The sequence below is a fragment of the Puma concolor genome, chromosome B1 (assembly GCF_028749965.1).
Source record: "Puma concolor isolate L17-30 chromosome B1, mPumCon1.1.hap2, whole genome shotgun sequence".
NCBI lineage: Eukaryota > Metazoa > Chordata > Mammalia > Carnivora > Felidae > Puma > Puma concolor.
This window is the reverse complement of record NC_141670.1, coordinates 13,685,138-13,707,521: the sequence shown is the minus strand read 5'-3', so window position 1 is coordinate 13,707,521 and position 22,384 is coordinate 13,685,138. Positions and strand designations below refer to the sequence as shown.

The window sequence follows — 22,384 nt, the reverse complement described above, 5'->3', positions numbered from 1 at the left end:
ACATTGTTTTTGACACTCTATACTCTTAACTTGGCTGACCTGTTGTTTACTCTCAACAAATGCTACCAAATGTTCTGAATTTCGATGCAGGGCCCTTGACACCCTCTTCCTGTCTCTCTTCATTCTGTTTCATAACAAGCACCTGGAGGCAGGAAAGAGCACACCTTCTCTCACCTTGACGTAACTCCATGAACAAGGTCTACCAGGGAGCAGGGGAGGCGAGGACCTCCTCTAGGTAATGACAGTCCATGCAGATGGTGAGGGTCCATGGTAGGGAGAAACTCAGTCTTCCTTCTCTCCTCCCTGCCATTTGGATATTTCATACTCTTAACTAAAAGTTGAAAATTTGGTAAGTTTTAGATTTTCCAAAAAGAAACAAAAAACAAAAAACAAAAAAACGGCATGTGTTGGGGCATTCACCGTGAAATCGCTTCAGCAGGTGTAGAATTTTAAAAATCGTACACTTCATTTCTGTTTTACGAATACAGATGCTCTAACAGGATACATTTGTCATTAGAAAGGATAAAGATGCCACAAAGATTGTGGGTGGAAAGAACAATCTGACCCGATACGAGACAATATTTAATGGATACGGGTATGGATATAATGCAGATAATCAGAAACGAATGCATTATCTTGCTGCGTTCTATTGTTTTCTATAACTACCATAAGTTTTAATCATGTAGTTTAGGGAAATCAAATGCCGAGTGCTACGTTGGAATATAACCATCGTACCTGAAGATTCGGATACACAGGAAACAAAGTTGGTACCAACGCTTACGCATTTAAGGTCAGGAACTTCTGAATCCCCAGCGAAAGCAGATACAAATACAGGTTTTACCGAGGTGAGTGGATAAGCTCAGAGAAACGCTGGGAGCCTGATTCAAAGACTCATTTTGTCAGAAAGAAACGTCCTTGTTTCCTGTTTGGGGCTGGAATAAAGCCAGCCACCATCAAGAACTGACACTTCCAAAATGAATACAGTGAGTGCGAATCATTAATCGATCTTGACTTTGGTTTGACGCGCTGAAGTATTCTACATAAGATACTATGTTAGTCGGTTTAAGTGAGACTTTTTTTTGTGACTCGAAGGGAAGCCGGTAAGAGTGAAAGCATTAGGCACCACTCCGTCCTGTAGCAGCTAAAACGGAAAGCTGAACAGACCTGCTTTCCTATGGCAAAGCGAAGCTGACAAAGTTGGTCAATAAATAATACAAATGAAACGCCGTTGGTGAAACAACCATCTTTCTTTTCAAATGTCATGCAGTTCCTCCATTTTAATTTTCTCCTTGCTTCCTGGTGCATCATACACACATAGCGTCAATAACTATATTAAAGTAGCAAGGGCACCGTTAATACTAAATGCCGACAGAGAAATGTCCTTTTGTTGTCTGGGACGTTGGCACTGACGCCCCAATTCTTCTTAAAAGCAATACTGACGAAAAATTAAGTTTCCTTTTAAAGCTATTATTGTATATAAATGAACTGTTATTATTATCCCGCATTGGCACTAAGAAAAAAATCCCAGTAATTTCTAAAGACACCTTTCTTACAGTATGCAACACTGCTATTTGGATATCCTACAATGCAGTTTCTGTGTGTGGACTTAACTGCATAATAATCCAGTCCGCAAAGCACATCAAAAACCACACTCTCCCTCTTTACCAAAATTTCAATGGCTCTCATCAACTAGTAAGTTTAAAGCATGATCAAATTTGTTCTTCAATCACTTGAGCCCTGTTAATAAACTCTTCTGTGTGCTCACTCATCCATTCTAAGATTCTGCAACTTTGAGATATCTTCAAGAGGAATCTACAAAGACATCTTTGATTACAAGCTGGCTCTGGGGTAAACTTTATCACCACTTGCTTTGCTACCCCACAGAGAATAACAGGTGACATGGTCCAAGATAAGTCAAAGCTAATCTTTTTTTTTTTTTTCTGTACATAATTAAAATGTTTTTCAAAACTATTGCTAACACATCATAGACTGCTTGCATAATTTAACCATCTGATGTCGAATATTGATTTTTTCCCAGGAAAAAAAAAAATGCATTATTCAAGGACACTTCTTGAGTTCTACTGCGTTAGAACCAAAAGAAAGGAAGAAGGAAGAAAGAGAAGGAAGAAATGTGAGGAGAGAAGAAAGGAAGAGAAGCATGCCCCCACATTTGGCTAAAACAGACAGCAGCTCTGAAGGCCAACATTATAGAGCAAAAAATGGTACTTACCATTCTCACTGTCTGACTTGTTTTCGTGCTCCGTATCTGTCAGGGTGAGGGCTGAGTTGGACCGGCTTGACAGGCAGGAGCTGCGGCCTGATTTGACCCCCCTGCCCCAAAGTCTCATGGCATGCTCTGGGGACATCACTGCTTCATTTTCAGTATCAGCATCTGACCCTGCACTGATAGAGTAACCTCTGTGGGGGAGCCCCATTTCCGCACAAAACACAAGTCCTCTTCGAGTTGCTGGTTCACAAACTCCTAACTGCCTTAGGGTAAAATTCTGTCCTAATTAGGGGGAAAAAAAGATAACAACTAGTGAGTACATGTTTCATTTTCTTCTTCTTCTTCTTTTTTTTTTTTTTTAAAGAAATCTCCCTAAAATAAACACTCAAGCATTCAGGTTTTTCAGTTATCAGCACCAGGTGTTTACATTAGCAAAGCATGGCATATGGTCAAGTGGGTGCAATTATGGCGGGCGGGTGGGGTTCCTCCCCTGACTTCCCACACACCCCCACTTAGGGCTCCTTTGTCAACCACTTAAGCCCGTAAGCACCTCCAGAGAGAGGTAAGCCAAGGAGAACACGCCATGCCAACTCAGCCCAGAGAAAGGACTGGTTATCAGTGATCGAAGTTTGTTTCACAACTTGGGAAGCAAGAGAAACTGTCAGAGTTATCTCTGGTGTCTTGGCTCTAGTCCTAAATGATGGGATTTTTCCCACCCAGATGTCACTCCTTTGCAAGAGAAAAGAGACTAAGTTACTTGTTAAGTAGAAATAGGAGCTTGGTCAATCTTTACTACATATTCCCACCTTAAGTTAGCAACCGATGTAAACACAAATCCTGTGTGTGTGTGTGTGTGTGTGTGTGTGTGTGTGTGTGTACATATACTATATTTTGGAGTGTCATGCCTTGAAAATTTGCAGACATATGACTTTCTAGACATTGTGCTTTAGTAATCACCTGGAAACATCGGTATTGATCAGAGTAAACCAATTTTTGCAAATAAAGTGCACTCTAAAAATAAAGTGGGAGAAAAATGTATTTAAAAATTAATGATAAAATCAAGTTCCCTGAAAAATAAACGGCTGTGAACCCTGCAGGCCTTTACTAATAAATTGAGTATAATAAAACCCACGACACGGCAATAACTTAAAGTAAAAGTGTTTAAATTAGGTGACACTTTAAAATGACTACTCTTATTAATGACTTTGCCAATCGTGTATGTATTCTTGAACTTTCACGTATGTTTTATGGGCCTGTGGATGAGTAGAGGGAGAAATATGTTTGCTTGCAGGATGCAGGTATATGACTCTTCCATTTCTTGTCTCGTGCTGGTGTGATGGAGTCTGAGATTTAGATTTAGGTACCGACCAGAATCAAAATCCATGTAAAGAATAACAGCACACAACGACTGATTTAAATGCCACTACATAAAACCAACCTTTCAAGAATGTGAAGCATTTAGATCACTCATAGTTTTCATTTTCCTACTTCTATCTCTTCAATCTACGAACATCTTAAAGTTAATTGGCTGGTGTGAGAGCTAACACAACACTGTAGGTTTTAAAAGCGGATGTCATAGGTGATTTGTGATAAAATAACAACATGTTGAATCTTCTAGGAAGTGAGTCAAACATAATGCACAATATAGTACATATTTGGTTATAAAGGTATCAGTAGCCTCCAGGCCTCAGCACATTTTAACTAGTGTGGTTAATTGCTTTATTGCTGTGGTCATATCAGAAGTCGGAATCAGCTTTATCTTGGTCAGACTTGGAAATGGGTTCTGACAATGACACTCATAAATAATGAAAATCTGTTGCTACAATTAGCTGCAAATCAAACTGCTTATCAGAGAGATTTGAATAAGTACCTGAACCAAAAAATATGTCGGAAAATAAAAAAGAGAAGAAGAAAAGGGAAAAAGAGCCCATTGGACAGTGGAAAAAGTGGGCAAGCCTGACGAATTAAGGCACAGTATTCTCAGAATCTTTTCTTAAAGAATTAGTGTAGCTTGTATTATGAAAGTAAATCCAAAAAAGGTCAATGTCATGGACAGTTAATGGAATAGTGGTGGGAGAATTTTTCCACTGTTATTTATACATCACATTTTAAATGGGAAGAGGGAAGAGAGGGGTCAAAAACAGTTAAATATTACCATTATACATGTTGATTTTTCAAAAGAAGAATACATATGGGGCGCCTGGGTGGCGCAGTCGGTTAAGCGTCCGACTTCAGCCAGGTCACGATCTCGCGGTCCGTGAGTTCGAGCCCCACGTCGGGCTCTGGGCTGATGGCTCGGAGCCTGGAGCCTGTTTCTGATTCTGTGTCTCCCTCTCTCTCTGCCCCTCCCCCGTTCATGCTCTGTCTCTCTCTGTCCCAAAAATAAATGAAAACGTTGAGAAAAAAAAAAAAATTAAAAAAAAAAAAATTAAAAAAAAAATTTTTTAAAAAAAAGAATACATAATAATTTTTAAAGGGCAAAAATGAATGATAAAATCTTCTGCATCTTTCCTCTATTTGGGGAGGTGCCCATATTGGAAAATAAAAATAAGAGAGAGGTTAAAAGCAGTAAAACTTCTTTCTAATCTTTGAAACGCAACTTAAAACATTTTCCACGTTATTGACTTTTTACAATGGTAACATCTTGATGCAAAAATCTATGAGGTGAAGGAAAACAGAAAACTGTCTTCAATTATTCGTTGCTCAGGTATGTGAACACAGTTCACTTTGCAAATAAATACCCAAAGCACCATCCCTATGAGCCAATACGTAGAGTCCAAACTCCTTCAACATCTGACCCTCGGAAATCAACGTCACACAATAACTCAAAACTCTTACGGGCTCTTTCTGAAATGCAAGCTGGAAAGCAAGCACACGCGGAGGAAACCCTGTTAGGTTGGCTTCCTCAATTAAAAAGTCTGCTGCCGTTTCCTCTAGAAGAGAACACTAAACCCGACCTCTAGCAGATCGAAGTTAAAGCCACTCACTAGCTCTGTTCAAATCCCTTTACTCCTCTATTTTTTCATCTTTCAGGGTTCTCACGACTTGGTTTAAGAGATACTTTATGTCAATTGTGACTAGTATGAAGAAAGGCTAAATGAGAATGGCTTAAAAAATAAACCCCTGGACAAATGTAATTGACAAGCATAAAGAAATGTAGCATTTGATGGTGAGGAGAGGATCATTTCCAAATAATTTTACAACAGCCGTTGACTTTCACTTTTCCTTCATTCAAAAGTATCTCTAGCCCAGATCTGCTTAGGTGCTTCGGACCCTATTCATGTCAATTCCCCTCTTTGGTTAAGGATTCTTGTTTGTGGGATCCCCCGTTTTAATGCAAACGCCACCGGGGAGACCTAGGGATCAAACCAGAATAAATCAGGGGCGCCTGGGTGGCGCAGTCGGTTAAGCGTCCGACTTCAGCCAGGTCACGATCTCCTGGTCCGGGAGTTCGAGCCCCGCGTCAGGCTCTGGGCTGATGGCTCGGAGCCTGGAGCCTGTTTCCGATTCTGTGTCTCCCTCTCTCTCTGCCCCTCCCCCGTTCATGCTCTGTCTCTCTCTGTCCCAAAAATAAATAAACGTTGAAAAAAAAATTAAAAAAAAAAAGAATAAATTAGTTCTAGCAGGTTATTTTCCACAATCTAGCAGCAGTGTTAGCAAGATGGGCTATACTTATCAAAAACAGATGATGGGAAGAAGAAAGGTTTCTGACTCGGGGAAGAGACACAGCTGGCAGAAGGTTATCACAGAGGTGGGAGGGTTGGGCTGGGTGAGGTTGGTAGGGAAGGCTTTAGGGCAATGTACAAAAGTGGAAAGACAAAGGTAGAAAAAATGCTTCTGGAACCAGCTAAAAACTTGGCCATCTTGCTTTGGCTTCAAGAAACATGAAAGAGATAAGGACACATTTATTCTTATTTTCCATGTTTTCTTCAGATTGTATTCTTTGTGATGGTTCTAACAACATGACCCTAATTTCCTTTTTGTCTTTTAGAGTCTTTGCGCGAATTCCGTTTGGCTAGAACTGGTGAAGTAAGTATTTATCTCCTGCACATTGCATTTTGGTCACCTTGATTAGCGGGGCCAACACAGAACTTCCTACTATAATTTGAAACAGTACCAAAACCATACATTGCAGTGAGAATAAAGTATACCTGAGGGTGAAATTCACTGTGATTAAAAGGCAAAGATAGCTTGGATCAGATTAGGCGTTTTTGTTTTACCATGCTTATAAATTTGAAAATCTGTTTTTTAAAAACTGAAAAAACAACAACGTGGGCAGGCTGGATCGTTAAAAAAAAAAAAAGTTCCCATTTTGAAAGAAATGAGTAAAGGTCTGTGACAAAGTGGACAGGACCAGCTAAGAACAAATGCTTCAAGTGAGGTCGGCACGTAGCAAAGCTACTCCTCCCATAAAGGAAGGGGCTTGGGAAATGGCTTAGCTTCTTGGACTTTTTCTCACAAAGCATCTATAACCTTGTCAGAGCAGGGAGGGATTTTTCAAAGCTGCAATGCCAAGTACGTTCACCAGTAAGCAAGACATCTACTATCTCTGGGTGCGTTGAGAAGAAACAGATTGTACTATTGGGTGGTCCAGGTCCCAACCCACGGTTGTTTTCTTCCCTCGAGTCTAGATCGCTCTACAGTCTAGATTTTGCTTTCTCTCTCTTCTCTCTCCCTTGTTTTTTCTTTTTTCTGTTTTCGGTACATGCCTTGTGGTGTGCAACTATCACCACAATCAACTTCAGAACATTTTTATCACCTCCCCCCAAGAAACTCTGTACCAATGATCAGTCACCTCCTCTTGCCACCCACCCCCGCCCAACCCCTCCTCTTGCCCCCCCCCCCCCCCCCCCGCCAACCCCTCCTCTCCTCACCCCAGCCCTAGGCAAACGCCAATTCACTCTCTGTCACTACAGATTTGCCTATTCAGGGCATTTCAAATAAAACAAACCCTACAGACCCTACGGTATGTGGACTTTTGCGCCTGGCTTCTTTCCCTCAGCATTACGTTTTGAAGGTTCATCCACATTGTAGTATATATCCATACTTCAGTTTTAGGGTCAAATAGTGTTCAGTTGTATGGGATATCTGTAACAGGGAAAAACTTGGCATGTCTGACTCCATGTGGTTTCGACTTCCCTCGCTGCTGTGACCTATGGGTTAAACACTTCCGGTAGCCCCTCACATAGGCATGCTACAGACAAGATCTGCAAAAACTGCTCTTTACCCCAAACCAACCTCAAATGAGGAGATAAAGAAGTGGCTGCAGTGGTCATTGTCCCAAGTCATCAAGATTGAGAAATGATCATAACTCGGGGGGAAGGGGGGGCGGGAATTGAATCCGTGCCCCATACGGTGAATGAGGTTAAATTAGCAGAGAGTTTAAAACTTGTTTTTCAGAGAATCGCTTCCCCTAATCTGTTATTGTGTCTTTCAGACCCCACTAACAAACTCACCAGCTGTCTCTGCAGGAGCCTGGACTCAAAGTCAAGGGATACAGCCCCAGCCTAGGAACAAGCAAGGCCCTACTTTCCTTATCCAGGGATAACTCTATGCCGGCTCTCAGAGCATGCCCATAACCCCTCCTCCTTGCCCCAAGGTAACTTCCCAACACGTCAAGGGCTGAGTTCTGCCTCACTCTGATGTGAAGTCTCCATTCCAAAATAAACTTGGGATGTGTGTTACAGATATGTTCGCTCAATGCACATTCTCCATCTTTCTTTATGGATAATCTAACGTTCCCTCTGCCCCTTTTCACCAGTATAAATGTAGTCTCATCCCTATGATTATAAAAAGCTTGTTCTGTTCCCCTTTGGGGAAGTGGATTTGGCCTTGCCCCCCCATTTCCTCCTCTGGCTGCCTCTTGAATAGATTGTTCCCTTACTGCATACCTGATGTCTCAGCGATTGGCTTTGCTGTGCTTCGGGCCGATGCACTTGGGTTCAGTTACAGAATCCATTCACCAGTTAATGGACATTGGAGTTGTTTCCACTTTTTGGTTATTATGAAATGCTGCCATGAACATTCATGTACAAGTTTTTGTCAATGTATATCTTCATTTCTCTTGTGTACATACCACACTTGTTATCATGTGTAGATTCTCTCTTATACCACATTGTGAGAGAGTATATCGTACCGCAAGTGTGCAATGGGGAATTGGAATGGAGGTCAGCGGTATTGAAATTTGGGGTACAAACCAAGAATTGCTGTGATTTTCAAAAACAGTTGATTCTGTGGGCCCGCTAGGTGAATTCATTATAATTTTATCCTATTATTTTTTCTTTGCTTTCTATCATGCTGGTTTATTCTTTGAAAATGCTTTTCCATTAAAATTAAAAATACTCAGCACAGAAAGTCTACTTCTGAGGCTAAAATCACCTGATCTTAAATGTGCATGTACAAATAATGATTACTATGTCATGGCTGCAAGAGTTAAAATAACTGTAATGCTTACCAGAAAGGGAATGGGTGAATACTTTATGTATCCTATTCAATGGAACACTATGTGGCTAGCATAAACAATGAGTTTGGACCTATATCTTTGAATCTGGAGGGAAGCCCATGATATATATTTTAAGTAAAAAAAAGAAAAAAAATACAAGTTGCAGAATGGTGTGTATAGTCTGGTCCCATTTTGGGAAACTAAGAAAGAGAACCAACAGATTATGTGAGTGCTTATGGTTTTGAGCATGAATAAAGGTTAGGAAGGCTAGAAAACTGTTGTGATGATCATTCAGAGGGGACTGTGAGTGAAGGAAATTAGTGATGCTCTATTTTATAGTTGTGAAGTTTTACTTTGCACGTTACTTCCCTTAATCTAAAAAAACATACTATGGGGCGCCTGGGTGGCTTGGTCGGTTAAGCGTCCGACTTCAGCTCAGGTCACGATCTCGCAGTCCGTGAGTTCGAGCCCCTCGTCGGGCTCTGGGCTGACAGCTCAGAGCCTGGAGCTTGCTTCGGATCCTGTGTCTCCCTCTCTCTCTGCCCCTCCCCTGCTCATGCTCGGTTTCTCTCTGTCTCAATAATAAATAAGCGTTAAAAAAAAATTAAAAAAAAAAAAACATACTAAAGAAAAAATTGAAGTCTATATCCTTAAAAAAGCCCAAATATATATATTTTTTGATTTGCTAATTTTTAGCTCCTGTTCCATAATTAGAATTTTAATTTATTACCTTCTCCTGGAGAAGCTGGATTTTAAAAATCCTTCCTTATTGGTTGTGAAGAAGTTAAGTTAGGTAAGAAATGTTGGAACAGCAATATTTGTCTCTCATTTCATTTCTGCCCTTCCTTTCATCACACATGGCTTTGCAAAATGGTGGCTATTCATTCGTTTCTTCTATAGTCACAACCTCCAAATGGAGTTTGGGAAACGGAGAGAAGATTCAATATACACTTAATACGTGGAAATAAAATAATCTATAATTATCTTTAAATATTTTCCTTGGGGGGCGCCTGGGTGGCGCAGTCGGTTGAGCGTCCGACTTCAGCCAGGTCACGATCTCGCGGTCCGTGAGTTCGAGCCCCGCATCGGGCTCTGGGCTGATGGCTCGGAGCCTGGAGCCTGTTTCCGATTCTGTGTCTCCCTCTCTCTCTGCCCCTCCCCCGTTCATGCTCTGTCTCTCTCTGTCCCCAAAATAAATAAACGTTGAAAAAAAAAATTTTTTTTAAAAATATTTTCCTTGGTTGCTGTGAGTTTGGATGGATTCTCTCTCCTTAGGCACTGACATTCCCCCAACAGTGGAGGATAACACAAAACTACAAATTGGGCAAATATTTCTTATTTGATGCTTGTGGAATTAATGTCACCATCATCTTATCTAGAGTTCCCTGTTTTTGCTGCATTTGCAAAACGATAAGAAGATCACACAATCTAGAAATGTATGTAACTTTTTCCCCTTTGAGACCTAATGCATATTTTATGGGACAATCCAAATGCTTTAACCTTCTTAAGCTATATTTGTCACTGTTTGAACAGAATACCCACCCTTGAACATGCAACAGAAATTGCAATGATGGTATAAATCGTTACTTGTAAGGCCCTACACAAAACAACATTTCAAAATTCAACTTTAAATCCCATTAAATACCTTAACTGCCCCACCCCATTTTACAGTGTATGTAAAATGCAAGCATCTTCAGCGGCTTGCTCAATTTACCTGGTCATGTGATAGTAACACCCATAACCACATACTGATTATCTCAAGTTCTTAGAAGATGGAGAACATGATCTGTATGTCATAATTAGAATCCGGTTTGTTATTCAAAACACGAGTCTAATGGAAGCCACTGCAGGTTGGCCCGAGGGCATTCATCCTGAACTCAGCTGTGCAGGGCACCTCTGCCAATGAGGACAGGAGACAGAGGCGCCATGGCGAACTTGGTGAGGAGGGTGAGAAGGGGAAACCCCAAGTATATTTGTGAGCAAAGAAAGCAGAGTTAAAATGAATGACCCAGGGCGCCTGGGTGGCTCAGTCAGTTACGCATCTGACCCTTGGTTTTGGCTCAGATCATGATCTCACAGAGTTTGGGCCTGGCTTCTGGCTCTGTGCTGAGCAGGGCCTGCTTGGGATTCTCTCTCTCTCTTCCTCGCTCTCTGCCCCTCCCCCGCTCATGCGCTCTCTGTCTCTCTCTCTCTCATAAATAAATAAATAAATAAATAAATAAATAAATAAATAAATAATAAACATTTAAAAATGAATGGCCCAGAGAATGTACATTTTCTTCAGGAGAAGATTTGTGGAGTTCCGGGGTGGGGGGGGGTGGGCAGCAAACCCGGATAATGGGTTTGAGTCTGGTGACTCAAATCACAAACATTCGGTTGTGAGTCTGCTGACTTGTAACGAAAGAGCATCTCTGTAGGCATGAATCACCAAGGATTTATACACCCAACCGCCAAAACGGTGTCACCTTGACATTGGCAACTATTTGTAACTAGAGAAATAACTTTGCGCTTGGTTTTTATCAAAAAGCATTCTGAAATGAACTTGCTTCTTATTGTCACTTAGTAATTTTTTTTTTTTTTCCAGAACAATCTAAGACCCAAGTGATCATAACGTGCCTACACCCTGTCTGGCGGTATCTGAGTCAAGCTGCAGTAGGTATTGGTGTAAATATGCATATGGTTGGGCATGAAGCAGCAGGTGTCTAATAATTGCGACTGAAGCGGCACCACAGTGATTCACGATGTGGATCCGAAACTGGCAACGTGGGGAGGACCGGATACAAAATGTAGCAGGAAGCTGGGGGCTCAAGACATCAGACCAATAAAGGCCGAAGCAGGGGGAAAGGATTACCCCCACTGCGTCCAGAGGAGGGCTATAAGCTACATCTATCTACTCACACCTTCTGGTAGGTAATCTACAAAGCAGGTTGGCCACCAAGCCCGAGAGAAACACTTGCCTCTTTAACAGCCAAAATTAGTTAACAATCAGTTAGGCAGGGGAGCTAAAAGAGGCATCTGAGAGGAAAACATTAACGGGCAACAATGATAAACTGGAACTCTTTAACTTGTGTCTTTAAGTACAGAAACGTAAGGTTGAGTAAACATGACCATCTAAATCCTTTAATCCCGCCGCTGACATTTATAGTGACTGAGAAGGATTAATCATTTTGATCTCTAAATGAATCATTTTAAGTAGTTAATATTTAAAAGTAATAAACTTTGGAGTTGCGGTAATTAGCCTGGTGTATCTGATTAATGTTTCAGGTTTTTGTCTTTCTTTATAAAACCCTAGGCTCACAAAGAAAAAGCTTTCTCTGCATCAGTTAGTATTTTAGAAAAAAAAAAAAGGGTTTCAGATTCCTTTCATTTTTGTATGATGACAGAGGTGAGGGGGAACACTGGGGAAATGAAAAGTTTGGGGTATAACTGGAAATTCATAGCAGCATTAAGTGCTGAATGGTAAGACCATATGGTCATATTTCTTTTGAAGTCTAGGATCCGTTCCCATTATTCACTCTAATGGCATCCAAGACTAAACTAAATCTCAGTCTTTAAAATTAAAAGCATTTTGCTCTTGGCTCCCAAATCTTCCTCTTTCACAATTTTCAGCATGCTGGAATGTTTAATATATTTTCATAATGCAAAAAAACACAAATAAATAAAATAAAATAAGGGGAGTGAGGAAAAAAAATGAATGCGTCCCATTTCGCTTCCGAAGCAGGATAAAATGGTACAGACAGACACATAATTGTTATCTTAAAGGCGGTGTTAATACTATTTTTACATCAGCCCAGTGCTGTTAGTGACATTCTAAAATGATATGTATAACCTTCATGTTCTACATCTAAGAAATATGAATCTAATTCTTTTGACCTCTCTGGAACATACAGCATAGAGAAAGATTTTTAAATTATTCATCATTTTAGTAATATTCTAGCAATAAAACTTCCCTCCCCCCCCCCCCACCGCCCAAGTAATCTATATCTAAAAGCTAAAAATGGGCCTTTCTCTATTTGGAAATTGATGAAAATATTTGAAAGGCACGGTCCCACCTATATGTCACTAACTCTCTTCATTCTCTCCCTCGGCACAATCCTGATATGTCACGGATGCTATCATTCTAACAGGCAAAATGTCTTTATCCAGCAAAACATTATAGCGCAATGCCAGCGAAAGTTGTTTTTAAGAGGATCGTGGTTATGGTTCAGTAGAGACAATGTGCCTCTGCCCAGCACCAAATGAAATCTCACCCTGGCTGAAGCTGGATGAAAGGAAGAAGGTAAACCCAAAATTTTCCATATTCAGCTACACGTGCAGCCTGCTCTTTCTTTTGTTTTCTTTTTTTCTTTTCTTTCCTTTTTTCCTTTCTTTCTCTCTCTCCCCCACTCTCTCTAGTATTACAAATGGATTTTTGTTCTGTTTTCTTACTATTCTTATATAAAAGTTTTTGCGTAAAGCGATTCATACACTGTTTTTTTGTTTTTTTTTGTTTTGTTTTTTTTTTTTTGGTTTCTTACTAAGCCAAAACTTCACAATTGTATAGAAAGTCCTCACTTTAGGAGTATCTTGTGTTGAGAAGTCGACAGGGTGACCCTTGAACAGCATGGGTTTGACTTGCGTGGGCCCACTTACATGTGGGTATTTTTTGATATAGTACAGTGCTATAAATGTATTTTCTCTTTATGATTTCCTTAATAACATTTTCTTTTCTCTAGCTTACTTTATTGTCAGAATCCAGAATATAACACATACAGCATTCAGAGCGTATGAGAATTGACTGCTTATGTTATTGGTAAGGCTTCCAGTAACAGTGGGCTATTAGTAGTTAAGTTTGGGGGACGTCAAAAGTTATACGTGGATTCTTGACTGTGTGGGGTGTCAGGGCCCCAACCCCCAAGCTGTTCAAGGGTCAACTGGATATATTTTCCTATGAAAACAACATGTAGGGGGCCATGATGGAACATGTAAGTAATGAAGTTCTCTGTGTCTGAGGAACTGGATGAAAAGCACAGTAAAGCATGACATCCAGGTACGGAGGCTGTCTCCCTGAAAAAATGTGTTCAGAATTCCAACCGGGAAAACCTCTCACCACCATAGCCTCTTCCATTAATTTTCCGCTTTCCAAGGTGGGAGGAATATTCCCCAAGCAGAGCACCAGTAGTCACACGGTACACAAATGCTCAGTGAGGGAAGCCAGATTGGGAGCTTTGCAGTGGGGGGATAGGAGCTGGGGTTAGCTACTGCCTTTCTCAGACTAACAGGAAAACCGATCACCTTTCCACATGTTTACCGACTACTTAAATTTGCTCTTTTATGAATGGTTTATCCCTGACGTTTCTCCCATCGGACTGTTTGTCTTTCTGTTTCCAATTTGTGAAAGTTATCTCTTCATATATTAAAGCTTAGACCTTATATCTGTCACGTGGGTCGTAAACATAATTCCCAAAGTAATAATTTTGTTTATGGTATTTTAATCTACATACCTAAGGTTTTAAATACAAAATTAATCATTTAAGCTTTTTCTTCTGAGTTTTCTGTTTCTATGAGAAGGGTCTCCCCTACTCTCGAGGTGTACGGGTAGTCTCCGGGTCAGGCTGTGTGGATTCACAGCCACTTTTTCCTTGCCTTCCTCTGTTATAAAAGCTGGAAAGCAAAAATAGTAAATGTTCCCTCTTCTCATGCAGCTAAGCGTAGCCAAGTATAACAGTTCTGAAAAAAGAGACGCAGAAAGACATCTCCGGGGAGTAAAAAGAAACAGTCCAAAGGGGAGAAGGACTTCTCACCTTTGCTTTTATTCCGTTTCAGCCAGGAATATGAAAATGCAGCGAACATCTGGGGATCCACAGGACAAAGGCCACATGTTAAGGATTGCAGAGCAAACAAAGACAGAAGGAACCTGGGTCCTTGATGGCATCTTTGAACCCTGCACAGTCCACCTCTAGACTTCTTGTTTTCTGGTTTATAAGTGTTAGATGTTGAAGTCGTCGTTTGGGGAGCTTGCTGCTATTTGTGGATCAAGTCGATCCTACTTTCTCCAGTCTTTTAAATGAACTGCTAGAATTCTTCCTGCTTTATTTTTTACATTTGTCTTTAATCCATCTTAACTTATTTTTGAATATGCTGAGAGATATGGGTCCAATTTTATATTCTTCCAGATGGATAACCAGTTGTGCCAGCACCATTTATCAAATCCCACTGAATAGAAAAACCATTTCTGTTTCATGCTAAATTCCCCTATATACTAGGATCTATTTCTGAAATTTCAGTCTATTCCACTGATTGACTTATCCTTATTTATGCCAATATCGTGTAGATGTGATTGCAGTGGCTTCATAGGACTTAATATATATATGATATATGTATTTATATATATAATATATTAACATATACAATACATATTTATATATATTATATAATATATTAATATATACAATACATATTTATATATATTATATAATATATTAATATATACAATACATATATATTATATAATATATTAATATATACAATACATATATATTATATAATATATTAATATATAATACATATATATATTATATAATATATTAATATATATAATACACATTTATATATATTATATAATATATTAATATATAATACACATTTATATATATTATATAATATATTAATATATAATACACATTTATATATATTATATAATATATTAATATATAATACACATTTATATATATTATATAATATATATAATACATATTTATATAATGTTACATATTTATATAATATATATATAATATATATTATATAATATATTAATATATTATATATATTATATATATTATCTAATTGCCATTTTATCATCACTATTAGCCTTTTAAATATGTTTTTGACTGTTTTCAGATTTATTCTCCCATGTGAACTTTAAGACCCCTTTCTCTAATTTAAAATAAACCTTGACTTCCACACATTCTGGGGAGAGTTGGTATTCTTAGGGTATCAGTCTTCCCATGTAAAAACATTGACTGTCTTCCTATCTACTCAGATCTTGTTTTATGTTTTCCAATAACATTTTAGAGATCTCTTCATAAAAGGTCTCATACCACTTTCAGAAAATGTATTCCAAAGAATTTTATAGTGTTTGTTGCTGTTTGGATAGGATGTTTTATTCTGACTTCCAAAGCTAGCCAGTTATTGTTTAATAATTACTCAAAAATAGTATTTAACATGTATCAGGCAGTAGTCTAACTCATTTCATTCTCGACAACTATAGATTGAAAACTAAGGTGCAATCTACGTGGAAGAAAACTGAAGCAGAGAGAAACTAAGTAATGTGTGCAAGCAAGTTACTTGGCCAAGGTTACGTCACTCGCCAGTCAGCTAATGAATGGCAGACCTAGGACTCAAACACAGATCACCTGGATCCAGAATCTATGCTCTTAACCACTATGCTCCGTGACCTGTGATGCCTGTATATTTATCTTGTATTCATCCAAGCACCAATTTGCTTCCAACTATTTCGTTTAACTTCTAGAGACATGTGGTTTCTGTATGTATACAACTGACATACGGTTCACAAAAGTGCCAACTTTAACGTTTTGCAAAATATAAATCAATGATTCAATTTTCTTAGTTCAGTCGCTAAAACATCAAAAACAATTCTGAATAGTACTTGTGAGAGAGGAGGTGAGCCTCTCTCATGTTCCTCATTTTAACTGAAATGGTCCTAGGATCTCCTCAATTAGAATACTGTTCAAATTTTTTCAGCGGTCATCTTATATATGACTCAGATGCTTGTGTTTTTTATTCTTGTTTTACTTAGTGAGTTTTACTTTAATAAGGAATGGTTTCTAAATTTTATCCCAAACCTTTTCATCATTTATTGATAAGATCATGTTTTTTCTACTTTGATTTATTAATCTAATTATGTTAATAGACTTCCTAACATTGAAAAATCCTCACATTATACCAAGGATTAGTAACTTCTTGGTTATTAATTTGGCCTAGACTATCATCCATTTTATACATTGCTAGATTCTTCCATGCAAACAGTTATTTAGACTACTTTTCACACATATATCAAGAAGTAATTTTGGTCTAGATAGCCCCTTTTATGTTCTACTTTAATCAAGATTTTTGGTTACTATTAAGGTTATGCCAGCTTTGTAATATGAATTTTAGTACTTTCCTTCGTGTGTGTGTGTGTGTGTGTGTGTGGTGTTAAATGGCTTTTTGAACCCTGGATTGAGCTCCACTTTAAAGGTTATGTACAATTCACCTCGGATCCTAAAATTCACCAAAAGGAACTATTTCCTTTATAATGGTAACCTTTTAGCCACTTCCCTACTCTCTTCTGAGATAATTGGTTTTGGAAAGTTTTCTTCATGTTGTGACATAATTTGGGGTCAATCATATTTTGCTAAGAAAAAATAAATTCCCCTAGATTTGAATTGCGTGGAGCAGTGCCTTTTAGTTGTTACACGGTGTTCAGCGTCTCTCCTTTTGTTCTCATTATTTTTTAACTGGGATCATCAGGGGCTTTCTATTTCCTTGGCCATTTTAAAGAATCAGCTTTTTTGTTTGTTTTTAATTTCAGTTTTATCTTGATTATCTCTCCCTTCCATTTCCTTTGCTTTATTTTCCTTCTGTTTATTTTTTTACTCATCTCTTAGGATCTATAGCAAATTCCTCTTTGTTGGTCTTTATTCTTTAAATCTCCTCATTAACAATATATTTTTCCTATGATTATGCCTTTCTCTGTCTCCCACAAATTTTTAAAGTTGAACTTTCTTTTCATTGCTTTCTGTTGCTTCCTATCATAATCTAGGGTTATCATAATCCATGAGAGAAAAAAGGTTTCGTTTGTTTATCTTTTTGTTATTTATCTCAAATTTTACTGAGTTGTATGTTCAAATGTTTTGATCTCTAAATCTCTACTTTTCTGATTTTTGTGGCTAAATGCACAATTGGTTTCTGTAACTATTATGTAGAATTATGAAAAATTGTATCCCTTCTATCTGATAGTTACAAATGTCTGTATATATATATATATATATATATATATATATATACATATGTTTAACTGAAAATTTATATTAATATTATATAATTGCTTCCTTATTTTTGTCTTCTAGATCTGATTCCAAAGGAGGTAAACCAAAAATATCCCCAAATGTTGTTTAATGTACGCAATTCATCCTTCTGTCTTTTATCATTTACTCTGTGGTCCTCTTTATCTTGTTTAGTGTTTTCAATAGCAAATTCTGCTGTGCCTACTAATACTGCCATTCCTTCTTTTTTTTTGTTTTGGTGGGTATTTACCTGATACTTCTTTATCCATCTCTTTATTCTCAACCATCCTTTTGCCATTTTAAGTCCGTTTATTATAAATACCCATAATTTTTAGAAACCAATGGGATAGTTCTGTTTATGTCAAACTCAGCGCATTTACATTTCATGTAATATGTAGTATAGTAGATTTGCCTTCTTTCATCTTGTTTTATGGTTATTCATGATTTTACTTGTTTCCCCTTTTTCCTTGGAGCAGTTTCTGCTACGTTGATCAGATTGCTATTCATTCCCTTTCCCTCCTGCTAATTAGGTAGGTCTACTGTGTTTTTCCCTTCCTCTAATGATCACCTCCCTTTCCTGACATTCATAGTCAAAAACATGTTTTTCATTATTATTTGAATGCAAAGTAGCAATGATTTCTCTCTACTAAAACTCCTATCCCCTGTTTCGCCCTCTCCCTTTTCGACTGAGATTCCAGAACTCTTACTTTCCTTACCACTTTCCTCCAACTCCTGGGTATTGCTGAGACAAGTGATCACTTTTTAGTCTAGCCTTTTTTCAAGGTCTCCCATGTAGCGTTGCCTAGACATTTCCAGTTGTTCTGTTATCGTCATTTGGGAATTGTCCACATACATACTGCAGAGTTGATTTCATCGGTATTGTTTTTTGAATGCTTTCTTAGACGACACGTGTACAATCTTTGCATGTCCCCAACTATCTTGAATTTACTCTGAGAGACGAAGGATGTCTTCCTTGCACAGAGGATCCCCGGGCTGTAGTTCTTCTCTCCCAGTAGATGGTATTGTACTGTCTTCTCCTTTCTTTTAATTTTTTTTTTCTCCGTTTTTATTTATTTTTGGGACAGAGAGAGAGCATGAACGGGTGAGGGGCAGAGAGAGAGGGAGACACAGAATCAGAAACAGGCTCCAGGCTCCGAGCCATCAGCCCAGAGCCTGACGCGGGGCTCGAACTCCCGGACCGCGAGATCGTGACCTGGCTGAAGTCGGACGCTTAACCGACTGCGCCACCCAGGTGCCCCTGTCTTCTCCTTTCATTGTTGCAGGTGAGACATTCATTTTGCTTCTTTTGTAAGCAAGAAGAAAAGCAACTTGTTGTTTTTTTTTTTTTTTTTCTCTGTAGAAGCTTATAAAATATCTTCTTTCTCTAAGGTGAAAAAATTCTCTAGGATGAGCTTAGGGGTGTGTGTTGGGGTGAGTGTATGTGTGAGGGGGGGTGCATATACACATGTGTTTTCTTTTTAATTTTACCTGGAACTTGGTTTCTTGTTTTGAGTTGTTTCTTCTCCTTGGTCTTCAAAACTATGAATCCGGATTTGATCAGTGAACACCCTCTTTTCTTCAACTAATCTATTATATTTTTTCGTATGCAAATGGCAGCCTTCCCAGCCTAGCATTTGCTGGTTACTGTCGGTTTTCTTGTTGCTGCCTTTTTTGGTACTTGGATTTCTATAAGCACTCATATGCTTTTTAATCTAGGTTCAAGTTTTCCTCCTCTATCTTCATTGCTCATGTTCGTCAGCAGCTTCCTGACCGGTTTGTCTTGCAGCCTATCCCACTTCCTGCAATTTGGGTGCCGCTAAGCACGTTGTGGCTTTCCGGGGGTGCTTTAGTGGTAAGTCCTGCTAGACTCTAGAGACAAATCTCTCCCCTCCGTTTTCCTTGGCTGGCACTCCAATATCAGAGCAGAGAAAACCCATCTGGTTGGTTCCCTCAGCTCCTGAGGGGCCAAGGAAACCAGCTGCTCTTGCAAGGCAACTTTCAGTCCCAGAAGGACCATGGAGAGGCAGGTCAGTCTCTGTCTGCCACAAAGTCACAGCCTTCTTCCTGATCTTCACCCCAGGGCTGCACCCCATTCTGAGCGCTCATCCGACCAAAAGGGAAAAACTACCTGCATCAGCTTTGTCCTTCGGGGACTCTGTAGAATCTTAGATCTCCTTTGCACCCTGGATCACTGTCCAGCTCAGAGCAAGTAAGGAGTTGTCTGGGGGATGGGTCGATGAGGCTTCATTCAAGCCACCGTAACGCTGGAATCCTGGACACGGGGTCACAGGAAACCCTGGACTGCTCCTCTAATGTTCTTTTCTTTCACAGAACAGAGTTATCCTTGGTAAGGGAGAGGCCGAGCATCTGGAATATTTGTACAGAAGATAAACTCAGGATGCAGCCCACTAAGGAGGTGCAGCCGTCAAAAATCAGGGCCTGTGGGGTCTGCTACCCTTGAACTAGTCTTAGATGAGCAATGTCATGAGGGGAGAAGCAGAAGCCATATTTGGGGGAACTGGGGACGGCTGGGCACTGCTGACAGCGATAAGCAGGTAGAGAAGGCAAACCCCGGAGCAGGGGTAAGGAAAGAGGAGAGTTTTGGGGACCGGAAGCAAGCTGTTCAATGAGCGCCTGTCTTTGTCAACCTGCCTTCCTCCTTCCCTTTCCTACTTTACAGATGTATGTTCCATTTTGATTTCAGGAATGTATAAACACAGACATAATGCTCTCTGTTGTTCAAATTTAAAAACAGATAACCCCCCTCCCCACCGCCATTCTATGAATGAGGAGTGAATGGTGATCTTTTCATTTTAAAATTCTGCAATTCACCACCCAACACCAATAACTGACTGGTAAACATTTTGGGTTAAGACTGTCTCAGAGGTGCTTTGCAGACATCTGGTTCTGCGGAACAAAAGCGTTCCTATTTCCAGACGTCGCCTTGTTTCAAAATTCACCCTCATGGCCAACATTTCTTGTTGGAGTTGATAAATATTTTCGTTCGGTCGAGGACGCTACAAGGAATGCACATAGTGCAGAGGAAAAAAAAAAAAAGATCTCTTACTTTATCACTTCTCTAAAACTGTGGGATGATCTTATGCAGCTGTTTCATGAGAAATGTGTCTCAGACCTGACAGGATAAATTCTCTTCAAAGTTGAATCAAAGAAAATGGTATCCAAGAATGCAAAACAGGTCATTGTCACCCTAACCCCATCACACCTACGGAGGGTTCCACAGCTGCTGAAACAACAACTATTCCCATCACCTAATAAACCATAGGAAGAGATTTGGAAAGAGACAGAGAAAGAGATCTATATGGGATCTGGTCACATGACACATTATTGTGAAAACACAACCATCCCCGGCTTTGCAGTCTCTAAACAGAATACATAATTAATGAAAGTCACTTGGCAGTCACTAGAGCCACAAAAATCAAGTTGGACAGTAGGCCACCAAACCGGTCAAGAGACATAAAAGCATCATATTTCTACGTTTGAATGGTCCACGTAATTGCATTCACAGGGGTCTCTACGTATCCCTTCCTTGGGCTGAAGGGGCCCTTGCCTGTGTCATTTAAAGTAGAATGAGGATTGACAAGTTGTTTTAGGACCCCACAGACAAGCTACATTAGCATGATTCTTTGGAATCGGTTCAAAGATCTTTGGCTACTAGTAACGTTTTTTCATCTTTCATTTTTATTATGTGTATGATGTCAGGAGTTGTGGCAGGAAGCACATTTTGTCAATTAAATAATTAATCCCACAGCATAATGGTCAGGGAGGAAAAATTGACATTTGTCAGGTTCAAAGGAAAGAAAAGCCTAGGAGGATTTTTCATTAGGCTCGCTTGAGAAAAACAGAATCCGACAGCAAACTTTCCTTCGTCACTTCTCTCCTACATTTACTGCTCTGGCTACACATTCCCTGTATCCAACCACAGGAGAGAGAAAGTGTTTGCAATAGCTCCCTCTCCCTCAAGCTCATCCCAGCTGGTCCCAAGTAATCATATCGCTGAGTCTCCTAAAGATGTCTCCGGTCTTCCTTCTTGCCCTCTAGCCACACCATCAAAAGGGGCCACAACTGGCACCAATCAAGCAAAGGGGCATTCTGACCCGGAACTGCCCGTTCTCCGGCTTTGGCCACGGCACAGAGGTTGGAAGCCAAGCGCTAGGGGCAGACCGGCCCCGGGTTCAAGCCCCCAGCTCGGCTGTCGCTAGCCCTGGGGTGTCAGGCCTCCCCACTTGGCAAAGGAGGGCACTACTGGGACCCATCTCACCCAAGGACTGGGAGGGTGCACGTAAAACCTGGCTAGTGCCATGACTGGAGCATACCAAGGGATCAGTGCACATGAGCAATACGTAGCAGTATATTCCATTCGTGTTTCCAATATGGCCTGATTGATGAACACGTCAGGTGGAAAGCGGGCCCGAGCACACACCGCACTCCTGCTTTTCCTTTCTCTCCGGCCCTTAAACCTCTGCTCCCCGCTTCTTTCCGCTGCTCCCAACAAGCCGCCTCCACGTGCTGCCTCGCTCACTCTCTCTTCCCTCTGCCTCTCTTCTTCTCCCCCCCGCCCCCCGCCTGGCTGGCGACAAGCTGAGTAATAGTACTGTTGGGTCCCCTAAGAACTGTGGTTCCAGGGTTTCCGCAGATGGTATGGCCATG

At 39.9% G+C, this 22,384-nt stretch overlaps 1 protein-coding gene across 16 annotated transcripts in view; it reads right to left on the bottom strand.

Annotated features, from left to right (window-relative positions):
- The window catches only part of TENM3 (teneurin transmembrane protein 3), a 1,294,211-nt gene that overhangs the window by 431,994 nt on the left and 839,833 nt on the right, over window positions 1-22,384 (bottom strand). For 12 of the 16 annotated variants that reach the window (XM_086703136.1, XM_086703140.1, XM_086703142.1 and 9 more), the window contains one exon: window positions 2,231-2,509. The exons of the other annotated variants lie outside the window; for them this stretch is intronic. In XM_086703136.1, coding sequence (XP_086559262.1) covers window positions 2,231-2,509 — 279 coding nt within the window. The remainder of the gene's footprint in view (window positions 1-2,230; window positions 2,510-22,384) is intronic. 16 annotated transcript variants of the gene reach the window in all.